General features: G+C 41.4%; 1 protein-coding gene across 1 annotated transcript in view; it reads right to left on the bottom strand.

Annotated features, from left to right (window-relative positions):
* MCPH1 (microcephalin 1) overlaps nt 1–13,044 on the bottom strand; it is a gene marked incomplete at its 5' end in the record, with an annotated part of 247,131 nt that overhangs the window by 181,739 nt on the left and 52,348 nt on the right. Inside the window, one exon of the mRNA XM_082715851.1 lies at nt 6,455–6,564. Within this exon, the coding sequence (XP_082571977.1) occupies nt 6,455–6,564 (110 nt within the window). The remainder of the gene's footprint in view (nt 1–6,454; nt 6,565–13,044) is intronic.

The following is a 13,044-nucleotide window of genomic DNA, read 5'->3' on the forward strand; positions in this document are numbered from 1 at the left end:
TCTGACTGAATACAGCAGGTCTGAACAATGGGTCATTATTTACGGGGACATTTGTAAAGGGTGTCATCCTCGAGGAAGTGTGGCAATTCCCCTAAGCGGGTAATAACAACATACTCTTGCTGATTTTTCAAGAAACAAAATAAATATCACCTGTCATTGGGATGAGTCACTGCTATTGCAACTTGACAGTTACACTTACAAACAAAACAACCCACAAGCTTATACGCTTCCAGCCGAGTCCACTATCTAGTGGCAAACAGCCAAAGTCCTGGAATTACTGCAAACGGCAGAAGTACATTCATAAAATAGCGGGCTCCAGAGCAGTGAAGTGCTCACTCAGGGCCTCTCAGAGTAGAGGTGCTATTAGGGAAAATAAACGGTTTTCACAAAAAGTGGCTCACACAGCCCGTGTTCTCCGTTTAAGAAGGCTTCTACGGCCCATCCCCGTCCCCAGAAGCCTCTCCTCTCTCCATTCCTTCCTCCAGCCTCCGTCCACCGCAAGCATCCTTTTTGAGAGAAGCCGATGAACTACAACTTCCTCTCCACCGTCTCCACAACCAAGGCACGGTCAGAACTCTCCAAGACATTCTTGCTAGCCCCTCTGTGTGAGGGTGAATTAAAAACTCAATTTATGCAGAAGACTCAATCCAAAAAGAGGTCATCATGCTCAAGAATGGCAGCTCTAGGGGGTAACAATTAGCACGTTACATAGAGCTCCCACAGGTCCACAGGTTCATTAGCAGATATTGGTTACTTTCAGATGGTTCTAATGATATTAGAAAAAAAACAAAAAGTATTTGTTGGGAACTTTGCAGAAGCAAATCACCAAAAGACTACAAACCCATGACTCTTGTCCCCTGGGGGAGGTGACAGGGGTAATTTCACACCAATGGCTCAAAGAGATGCAGCCCCATGTAACAGAGGTTCTCACCAGAACGGCAGGCCATCATCTCTCAGCCAGGCGGGGAGTTTTAAAACAAAAAATAAAATCCCAACTCTCCTTCCCTCTGTGCCCAGAGATCCTGTTTTGGCCCAGGCATGGCTTTGGTCAATAAATGCAGGAAGGGACATCGTTTGGAACATCCTGGAATTTGGAAGGCCATTTTAATTAAAGACACATGGCAGTCTCTGGGGAGTAGGGAAGTGAGCAAGCAGAGTGACAGAGACCTACCCAGTCAACTTTGAGTCATAGCTGCAGAACAAGGGACAATCAGTATGTGGGTATCACTGTCACCCACCCTTGTGCTGGAAAAACTAGCCAACACTTATTGAGTGCCTCTGTATATTAGATACCATCTTTAAGAATGTGTATTTCAACACATTTCATTAGGAAAAAAACTTCCGCAATTGATGCTAATATAATGCCTGTTTTATGTTTGAGGAAGCAGAGACACAGAAATATTAAGTACATAAGTCAACGTGATAGAACCAATATGCAGCGGAGCTGGGATCGGAACTCAGGTTGTCCGGTGCAGGGATCAATGCTTTTAGCAAAACATACCGTTGTGCAAAACCTTCCCACTTACACTGATACAAGACCATCCTACAAGTTTAGGAAGACCACTTGGAAACAAATGAGGGACGCTGAGATGATCATGACATTGTGTGATGGCTAAAAGCACCGGAAATGAGATAGCATGTTCAGTCAAACAACAAAAGGGAAATGGATCCCTTACTTACTCAGCATATAATTACTGAACACCTCTTTTGCATGTGGTACTCTGTATTGTAAGAGGAACAGGACACAGTTGGTGTCCTTAGAGGCTCATACCCTGGAAGAAATGTGAGACTAAGCCATTATTGGAACATACGCAAGCCATTACTCATCATTTGTCCTCTACCTAAGACACTTGTAGAAATCAAAGCATTTGTGATCTGGTGTGTAGGGTCTTTTCTTTCTCTTTTTCTTCTTTTTTTCTTTAACCACCGTCAAAATAAGTATACTCCTATATTGTGAGGTATTCGGGCCTCCATTTCCCTCAAAGCCTCCAAGCTTACATAAGGCAGCTAACACATTTCTGGGTTCTGACCAACAGCTTGTTCTCTAAAGGGACGCCCTTGATGGGCAGAGGTGACTCCCAAATGTGGTTTTAAAACATGGCCACTTGTGAAAAGCATCCAGGTGATGAATTAGCTTACAAGAAAAATTTTGCTGAGGAAAATAATATTTTGAACAACAACAAAAATGACAGAAGTAGAATAAATGGAAAAGCTCTGTAGAAAAAGAATTCTCATATATGTTTACCACAAGACTAGCATTTGTCTTATATTTAGCTTCTTCGAACTTCATGTCTGACAATATTAAATAAGTAACAGAAAACAGGTTAAGATTGGTCATAACATGTTACATTTTCTCCCTCTGAAAAGATGGGAGGAATATGTCTCCTTATCATTAATGTACATGTTATAAGATTATAGAGGTATAAAACTGCTTAGCTGGATTCTCAAATTAAAAGAGATTCAACACATTTATAAACATATTTAAAGTAATGATTCTAAAAAAGAAAGTTTCCTGCTGATTTAAAAATTGACTTCTCCCACTAAAAACAGGTCCTAAAGTAAAACCCTCCAATGGTGGTTATTATTCTGAGATTCTATAATTCTTTATTGAATTATTTTTGTTTTCAGTATTTGGGAGATGTTTACCGTATCTGTTGCAACCAGTGACTTGAAAGTTCAACTTAAAAATCCTTGCCTTTGACTTAGTCTCTCACGGCTCTGTTCTCAGAAGAGGATTTATTCTGTCTCCACCTTGGTTTTTTTGTTTTTTAATAGTTGTTAAAATTCACTCATTATTTCCAAGAATGGTAAACTGAGAAGTTCAGAACAACCTCCCCACTGTGAAAAATCAGTAAAGCTGACGAGATACAAGCAAGCAAGCAAACACTAGCTATCTGAAGGTACAGATGAGCTGATGAGACGATGAAGCACAGAAGAGGGCCATTTCAGAGGTGAGACAGCATTTGAAGGCCATTTTCCCCAAGGGATAGTTGGCCTCACAGAGTTAGAAGCCTGACCTCAAATCATCTCAATTCCTGGTAAGAAACTAAATCAAAAATAACCAGGCTTATTAGAGAAGCACATGACTAAAAACAAAGAGAAAGAACAGATTATAAAGGCAGACACTAAATGCAGCCAGAAAATGGAATTACCTGGTAGAGATTTCAAAATAAATATTTGTTGTGCTCAAAGAAAGACAAGATTTATAATTTTGGCAGAAAACTAGAGAGGACAAAAAGACATCCAAACAGAATTAAGAGAACTGGGGGCGCCTGGGTGGCTCAGTGTGTTAAGCTTCTGCCTTAGGCTCAGGTCATGATCTCAGGGTCCTGGGATCAAGCCCCGCATTGGGCTTCCTGCTCTGTGGGAAGTCTGTTTCTCCCTCTCGCATGCCCCTGGTTGTGTTTCCTCTCTCACTGTGTCTCTCTCTGTCAAAAAAATAAATAAAATCTTTTAAAAAAATTATGAGAACTGAAAAATACAATAAATGGGACTTAAAAACCAAATATATGTTTACCATCAGAATAGATATACAAAGAGGGAAAGGGCGAATGGAAAAGAAATCAATAGAAAATATCCAGAAGGAAATGAGGAAATACATAAGGACAAAAATTTGAAAAGCCGTGAGACAGGACATCTGCATGATTCAATTAAGTGCCTGACTCTTGGTTTCAGCTCAGGTCATGATCTCAGGATCCTCAGATCAACCCCACATCAGGCTCCACACTGGGCATGGAGTCTGCTTGGGATTCTCTCTCTCTCCCTCTGCCTCTTCCACCCTGCTTGTATGCACAATTTCTCTCTCAAAAAATATAAAATAAAAATAAAATAGAAATAGAAATAGGAGAGGACCTGAATAGACATCTCTCCAACGAAGACATCCATATGGTCAACATACACATGAAAAGATGCTCACTGATAATCAAGGAAATGCAAATTAAAACCACAAGGAGGTATCACCTCACACCTATCATAATGACTAGAATCAAAAAGACAAGAAATAAGTGTTGGCAAAGATGGAGAGAAAAAGAAACACTTGTGCACTATTGGTAGGAGTGTCACTGCAGAAAACAGTATGGAGGTGTCTCAAAAAATTAAAAACAAAGATACCGTATGATCCAGTAATTGCACTCCTGGGTATTTCCCTGAAGAAAACAAAAACACTAACTCAAAAAGATATGTGCACCCCTAGGATTACTGCAGCATTATTTACAATAGCCAAGATATGAAAGAAACCCAACTGTCATTGACAGATGAATGTATAAAGGAGATATGGTGTGTACACACACACATACACACATACACACACACACAGGAATACTACTCAGGCATGAAAAAGAATGAGATCTTGCCAATTGCAATGATATGGATGGCACTGGAGGATATTAGGCTAAGTGAAATAAGTCAGACAGAGAGAGAAAAATATGTACAATTTCACTTATATGTAGAATCTAAAAAAAAAAAAAAAAAACAGAAGTAATCGAAAAAACAAACAAAAGCAGAAACAGACCCATATATACAGAGAACAGGTGGGTGCCAAAGGGGAAGGGTAGAAGAATGGGCAAAATGGGTGAAGGGCAGTGGGAGCTACGGGCCTCTTGTTGCAGGGGGAGTCAGTCTGGGAATGAAGGCGCAGCACAGGGAATATGGTCAGTGGGAGCGTGTGTGGTGACAGATGGTAGCTACACACGGGGGGAGCACAGTACAGCATATACGGTTGTCAAATCACTACGATATACACGTAAAACTCATGTTTCAAGGAAATAAACACGGTGTGTCAACTGTTCTTCGATAAAAAAACCAAAATATAAAAATTTTTCAACAATGTGACAAAATATTTTCAAAACAAAAGTTAAAACAAATGTAAGGAAGTGACATAACTGAATTTATTAACTCTTCTTTTGTTCCTGAGCCTGCCAGTTGAAGGCGTATCTACATTATTCTGTATTTTCCCTTTTACCCACCTGTTTTATTAGTAACCCTCGACACAGACACTCCCTTGCACTCCCCACTGGTGTAGCATTTATCACTCAGTGCATACAATCATGCTGGGAAGGGCAGGGCACACGGGGGTTCTCCCACTTCAGGGGCCCTTTAGGGCAAGAGGCTTTGTAAGAACGAAGGGACGACGCTCCCGTCCAAGACCCACGCCTCCAACCCATGATCTTCCGCGGACCCAGCGCAGGGTGACCCAGGCAGAAGCCAGGCGAGGTCAAACGTTTGAAATATTAACTTCCAAGTTAAACCTCGTGCTTTGTGATCAGACAGGGTGAAGGATTTTTATGGTAATAAGTAATCAGTGTTAACTGGGCACTCTTTTTGGTTTAAATACAGGCATAATACCGAGAAGGAGATGAGTCGGTACACCTGTTTGCATAAGAAAATACCCCTGGGAGGTGTGCAGTGGGTACGTAATACCTGAAAGCGTGGCCGTCTAAAGCAGGGGTGCGTACGGGCTGTCACATGAGGCACGGCACCGTGGCAGGTGCAGGGGTGCTTGCGACAGCCAGAGCACAGGACGCCTGGTGTCACCACTCCTATGTGAGGGACTGTGACATCCTCCCCGCAGATCTACTGCCACACCTGACAGGTGATTCCTTCCATCTGGGGAGTCCTGCTCTGTGCTTTTTATTTTTTTCTGAGACAAACCAGAACACATCGACAAAGAAATCAAAGTTTCTACCACGTAGACTTTCACGGCATCTGTAATTTTAAATGTCTCTAACCGCAGCCAGTATAAGGAAGATGTCAGTGTTTCTCTTCCTCAGGTAGCATGTTTGGTCGGAAGACAGGGACGCCCCAGTGCCCTCTAAGTGGTGTCCTTGCTTCTTTTCAGATTGTTCCTTGTTTATCATGGCCGTTCCCCCATCGTGTGGAAATCAGGTTTCAACATATGATGCTTTCTCGGCCTCGTATGAATGAGATGTAAGATAACGAGTGGCTAATTTTAAATTTAAGCCATGAAGGCGGAGGCTGAAGAATCAGATAATGTTAAATCCTCCTTACGTTATTCACATAAGCGTGCTGCGTGATGAGAGCCAGCGTCGAGAGCTGAAGCACAAAGCCACGGGGACCTTTCACTCCGATGGCCTGAAGTCAAGCCTTCGCCAGCTCAGGTTCTCCCCTCCTGCCTAGTGAATGTTTATTCGATTACAAAACAATCGTTGGCGCAACGGAAACCCTCTGCTTGAGAGAAGCTGCTGGCATTTTTATAGCAAGAACTGCTTCGGCAAAGCGGGGGCAAAGCCTGCTCAACCAGTACTAACCCTCCATCCCGAATGTGACCCGTGCTCTCAGGGTTGCTGTCAGACTTTGCCAACATTCACCCATTATTAATCTTTTAAGTAAATTACAAGCTGGACAAGCTGGACTAGTTTAAGTGACATTAACCCAGAGTCGAACATTATGACAGAGAGGCCCTGGAAAGTTTAAAACAACACTTTCGCACACCAACCTTTCGAGCTTTCCCTCTTCTCTTCGATGCCTCGTGAGGTCTGGTGCGGTCCTTACAGGCTTCTAATGAGGCATCTAAAACATCATGCCTTGTTGGTCCACTTTTTACACCTGAAATCCAAGAGGATTTGAAAATTAGTTAGAACTTTACATGGACTGAATACTAATGCAACTTAAGCAAAATAAAAATTAACTTATGCATACTGGTAAGATGAAAGCGCCAGTCCTTTTAAATAAACATCACATACTTGCTCTGTGAGGTCTGTTTAGAACTTCGAGTTTATCCACTACGTGTCCCCAGCAATTACTTAACTCCAAGGTCAGAAACAATGCTTGCCTGTCCAGTGATGACATACCAGCTCCACAGGAACCCACCTGTCCAGTGGGCAATGCGAGAAAATGTCTGCCCGTACCTTAGGCTCTACTCCATCCCCAGTTTTTAGATTTTTACATAATGATCCAAAATGAACAGAATAATGCATAAAAGGCAAATGGCAGCCTAGGGGACCCTCATGTCCCAGGCACAGTGAAGTGATGATGAGTGATTCCACACAACCCACCATCCACATCGTCCAACTAGTCAGTCACTGAGGCTTTTATCAACAGTGTCTAATAATCAGGGGTTACCCGCTGGAGACGCAGAGATGCACAAGCACTGATCCTACTCTTGGGGAGTTCACAACCCAATATATAATGCAGACTTCGAAAGTAAATATAATACAAGGCAAAAGTAAACATCATGCCATCAGAAACTAAAAATCATACAACATGAGAACGATTGCTTTGCAAATATTTCAGATAAAATAGGATGCTCTAATAAAAGAGTTACGACTAATTTTGGAGGGTCTGATTTGAAAGTTCTAACTCTTCTTTCAAAAGTAGGAATCTGGGGGCGTCTGGGTGGCTCCGTGGGTTAAAGCCCCTGCCTTTGCCTCGGGTCATGATCTCAGGGTCCTGGAATCGAGTCCCACATTGGTCTCTCTGCTCAGCGGGGAGCCTGCTTCCCCCTCTCTCTCTGCCTGCCTCTCTGCCTACTTGTGATCTCTGTCTGTCAAATAAATAAATAAAATCTTGAAGAAAAAAAAAGTAGGATTCTGGTTAATTGAAAACAAAATGCACAACAATGGTTAAATATTTTCTTGAATTCAAACTACTTGCTATTTGCAACTTGGACTCTAAAAGTGTGTTGAGGTTAGGTTCTGAACAACCTTACACTAAACCCTAATACTAAATCCCTTTTAGATATACTCAAACCAATCACCTGCTGACCCCACTATCTCCTCAGTTATCTTTTATATTTGAGGTATATTCCACTTCAGACCTTACTGAGGATATGGGCTACTAGACATGCATTCTGCAATTGGCTACCCTGCTTCTTTTACTCATTTTGAAGGTAAGAGTGTTTCTCTACATGTATCACTTTCTACTACATTCCACAATCACTGTTTGAAAACACCTAGAATTTCTAACTCCTAGGGCAGGATATGGTTATAAGGTTTCTGATCTTTAAGATCTAAGATTATAAGTAATTGGAATATTAGAATAAATATTAATTGCACCCACTATTCTTTTTTTTAATTTAAATGTTTACTGAAAGCAAGAGTATATAAAAATAAGTAAAAAAAAAAAAAAAAAGAAAGAAAGAAAGAAAGAAATGTAGAGGACTACAGATATAATTTAGAATCCAACGCATTCTTCTTAATGCACCATGAGTTTCCTGCTTGCTAATGTGTCTATGCCATTGTTACAGCCACCTGCTTCAGTTCTACCCTAAAACAATAGGTTGTGAACAGTCTATAAAGATAAAGATCTAAAAAATATATCACAACCTCTTAAAACTTAAGACTAATATTACTAATAGCATTTTCACATTTTCTCACAAAATGTATCACAAAATGATATGAGAATAGACGTTCCTCAACTTAAGATGAGATTTTTCCAGATAAACACATTCATTCTAAGTTGAAAATATTGGAAGTTGAAATGCACTTAATACCCCTAACCCACCGAGCATCAGAGCTTACCCTAACCTACTTCACCCATGCTCAGAACACTTACAAGAGGCTACATTTAGGCAATGTTACTTAACAGACAGCCTATTTTATGATTAAGTGTTGACTATCTGAGGCAATTTAACAAATACTGTACTGAAAGTGACAACAGAATCCTTGTAGGAGGGGAGGGCAGTTGTCAGTGTGTGGGTTACTAACCGTCGTGACTGTGCTTGCCTGGGAGCTACGACTCGCTCGCTGAGGCTGACCAGCATCACAAGGTACTATGGAAAGAATGTTGTACTGTACAGGCACGTGGTTTATACCACATATCACTCGCCCCAGGAAAGATGCAGATTCAAAATTCCAAGTACAGTTTCTGATGAGCGCATGTTGGGGCCCCACAATAGTAAAGTCAGAAAATTATTAAGCCAAATCATCATGAGTTATGTGGTATGTAAAACAGCATCTCTGCAAACTCAGCTGTGGCGATTTGCTACTATGCTTTCTTCAAGGATGTTTCAGTAAACCACAAGCAGCTGAAAATGCAAAGTAACTATAAAAGCTAGGAGGGGAGAGCAGCGAGATTTTATTCCTTGCCACAGCCCAGGAACAAGTATTTCCTCCCATCTTCCTGCTCGCCCACCTCTGATGACTTCTGCTGTTTGCTCAAGCGCTGCAGTTTCTCAAGGCAGTCATCGGCTCTCCTCTCACATCCCAAGGGTGGTCTCACCATGTCCCCTAAGTCCCACTACCCAACAGTCCCAACTCCATGTCTCTTGCCAAGAGGTGTGTCCCAGCAAGGGTCTGACTTGATATATCCTACTACCTAACACACCTCTATCTTGAATGTCACAGAGAAATTTCAACCAACACACCCCCGGTCCTTGTTTGATGAATGTTATCAGCCATCTAGGGGTCAAGGTTGAAAATCCTAGACTCTTATCTCTCCCTTCATTGACATTCCAACTTCACGATACAAGGGATTCCCTTAGTTTTCAAAAAACGGTCAGAGAGAGGAGACCCTCACAGCCCCAGAATGTTTACGGTTAAGTTATACTGCCCAAGATTTCATCAATTTGAAATCTGTTTGGGTTAATGATGTCATCGTATACAAATACATCTAGGAAAGCTGGAAAGTGAACTTGTTCAATTCTCAGTAGGAATTAGTTAAATCACTACCTCCTCCACACACCTAACAGGGATGGGCAGGATTAAGAGGTGGTTTTGATACTGACTGCCAAAGGAAAAACCAGGCTAAGGCAGCATAAAGACATCGGTAACCTAAGTGCTATGAAAGGGAGAGAAGTGGAAAAATTCAGAGACTTAAGAAATGTCCTTAAGACAAATTTGGTCCATGCGGTTGTTGTGCTCACAGAAGAGGAGTAAGAAAGACTTTCTTCTTTTCCACATCTATCCTCCCACACATCCACTTCCTACTTTCAAGACACAGAATCCAGACTAACACTAGTACTAATGATACATCTAAACACTTAGCATTCATTGGTACAAAACACACTGCAAGACCAACTGTACCAACGATGCAAAGGCTTTTGAAGGTTAAAAATCCATATAATTAACATGAAAAAGCATATCCCAAAATTTTAACAACATCCCACCAAGAAATTTCTTCTGAGACCCCAAAATCTGAATAATAAGTTATTTAAGAACAATGTAGAATATAAAATCTTAAGACTGTAGAAAGAGCCTTAAAAGACACCTAGGAGAAACTCTTTCCATATATACCTTTGGGATTTGGGATATATGCAAGTTATTCATATGTTCTATGCAAACAAAACTCAACTAACCAAATCGGGGAGGGGGAGTGTATGTGTGTAGGGGTGTGAGTGGGGGGTGTATATCATCTACTAAGAAATCAAGTTCACTTTATAAATACAAATCTAATTATTATCATTAAAAGATGTGGAATCTTTTCCTTTATAATCACTGTAGAGATCATTAAAATGTGACTTTCATATGTAAACTTGTTTTAATACCAAATAACCTTTACCATTGGGAATAACTTCCCCATCTTCCAAATTCTCTAATACTTGCATAGGAATTATCTAGACTGTATCTTCCCTGTCTAAGCTCTGTTAAGGGAAAGGGCTAGAGCTTCACATCAACCTTCTCTCTCCTTGTATTTATCTCAATACTTTGGACATTGTAGGTGAATAGCAAACATTAAGCGTTCAGTGAAACGATGAGCAAATCAAACAATCAGATAATGGATGGGCTGTAACACTTTCCTTGCAGCTAACCTTCTGGTTAAAGCTGATTTATGCTGAGCTGTTGGGACTGCTGGCCTCCAATGAGTAGACTGGCAGGCTGTGGGGAAGAGGGTTGAGAAACACTCTTCTCAATACAATACTTGTGTGTCACTTGAATTGTTAAAAGGAGCAATCATTGCTCTTCAATTTAAAATATTTAAGAAATACATGTATAGTGTGCCTAGTTACTTGATATAATAGTAATTCACACTTTCTCTTGAAGAAATACTCAGAATACGCAAAATATTGAATATCTAAATGCCTATGATTGGATGGGCTTTAGTTCTTATTAAATATATATGAAATATTTTTTCAGATTTATTTGAGAGACAGAGAGAGAGAGAGAGAGGGAGAGAGCACAAGCAGGGGGAGAGCAGAGGGAGAACAAGAAGCAGGTTGCCCACTGAGAAAAGAGCTGGATTCAGGGCTCAATCCCAGCACCCTGAGATCATGACCTGAGCCAAAGGAAGACGTTTAACCAAATGAGCCACCCAGGCACCCCCATACTGAGCCATACAAATCATTCTTTAAGCAGACAGTACTATGCTTTTCCCCACAAAGCCAGGATGAAGCCTCATAATCCTTCCCAACCCAGAGCTATGGGCAGTGACCACAGACAAGGGAAGTCAGCACAGACACCATGTGTTCTATCACTGGATGAATGCAGGAAGACAGAACACCATATCACAAAGGCTGTAATTTAAAATACGTACTTCAGCACAGACTACAGGATACAAATATGTGCACTAATTCACACCCACCCAAAACACCCTCTCCAGGAGTGCTCAGCTAACAGGTTAACAAATACTGCATCAAGAGACAACTCCTACAAACCCTTCTGCTCAACTGTTATTAGAAATTCTGCTAACTGGCCAATGGATCAAAGAAATGAGCTAGAATTGGTGATGTCATCAGCTTGTTAATCGGCATAATGGATGCCAGAAATGTTTCTCCAGTTAAATTCACAGATTCAAGAAAACTGGATTGGCTCATATATTACAGGGGATCCCTCTCCCCGTTCATGAATAACCCAGTATGAGCTGCAGTTGTATCCTGGGGCCGGGGGGCGGACATCCAAGACTTGATCCCTAAACGGCCCTATAGAAACTGCAAGGTCAAAGGATATCTGGTGGCCTGATGCTGACACATTTACGGAAACATATAACCTAGAATTTTGTCTGTGGCTAGTACACCTTTCAGATAAGGAATGGAGGGTTCACCTGAGGGGCAAGACCTGGGACTTGAGCACAGAGGTCTGTATTGTAGACAGTTCTCCACCTGCTTGTCAGTCGATGTCGAATGCTATGTATCTGAGACTACAGGAGTCTAGTCTAACCTCCCCCAACCTCTCATAACTGGTGACTCCTCCCTATGAAAAAGAAATCTAATAGTTGGCCATGGCCAAACTGCTGAGACCCAGCACATGTCTGTATTGACCTGCAAAACTTTATCAAGCACAGACAAGAAGAAAGTTGTCTATTAAACCAATGGACAAGGTGATGATGTGGGCATGAAAAGGATTTCCTTCTGCTTTTGCCAGTGGCCAAGAGGCACCCCTGGAATCATCTCAGCCGCCTGCATCACTGAGAAACAAGCAGAAGCCAAATGTGTGCGGATTCAGCATGTCCAGTCAGCTTCTATTTACTCGGCAATTAAAATCAGTCTCGGGAGGTGGTCTGAGGAGCTCCGGGAGCAGTGCCATGGATGGTGGAGAGCCGTCGCAACAGGTACGTAATGCCAAAGCTGTCTACGCTTTCTGTCCTATGGGGTCAGAGACTAAAACAACTCCCATGCAAATGTGATGCCATATTTGGCATCTTGAGTGCCATATTTCCTGCACTCAAGCTCCCGGTCCACATTTCCTAGGCCTCCAGGCAAGGACATCCATGCAACGGCACTACTGAGGAGCTCCCGCCTAATCTTCACTGGAAGTCCTTCATCTGCAACAGGCAAACTGAAAACCATGTATCAAGTGAAGACTAATGGATACATTTCCATAAAAGGCCTCTATGCAATGAACGTGCTCAATGAAAACCATCTGCTTATGGCTTGGTAACAGTATCTGGCAGTGCCTATCTTTGTGAAAAGGCACTTTCAAAGGAAAACACCTAAAATTTTATTGTACATCTACCTCAGTAAAGTTTGATGATGGGAACACTCAATTTGAACCCCAATTAATATGAAAAGTTATTCCTTTCCCCAAAATAGAATCCGTTCTTCTAATTAGACTTATATTGGGGGGGGAAAAAAACCTGCATTCAACTTTGTGTCTATAAATAATTTTGTAAAAAAATGTCTTTTTTTCTCTTTAGGTCATTACCTACATATCT

This window comes from Mustela nivalis (genome assembly GCF_964662115.1).
Source record: "Mustela nivalis genome assembly, chromosome: 20".
NCBI classification, from domain to species: domain Eukaryota; kingdom Metazoa; phylum Chordata; class Mammalia; order Carnivora; family Mustelidae; genus Mustela; species Mustela nivalis.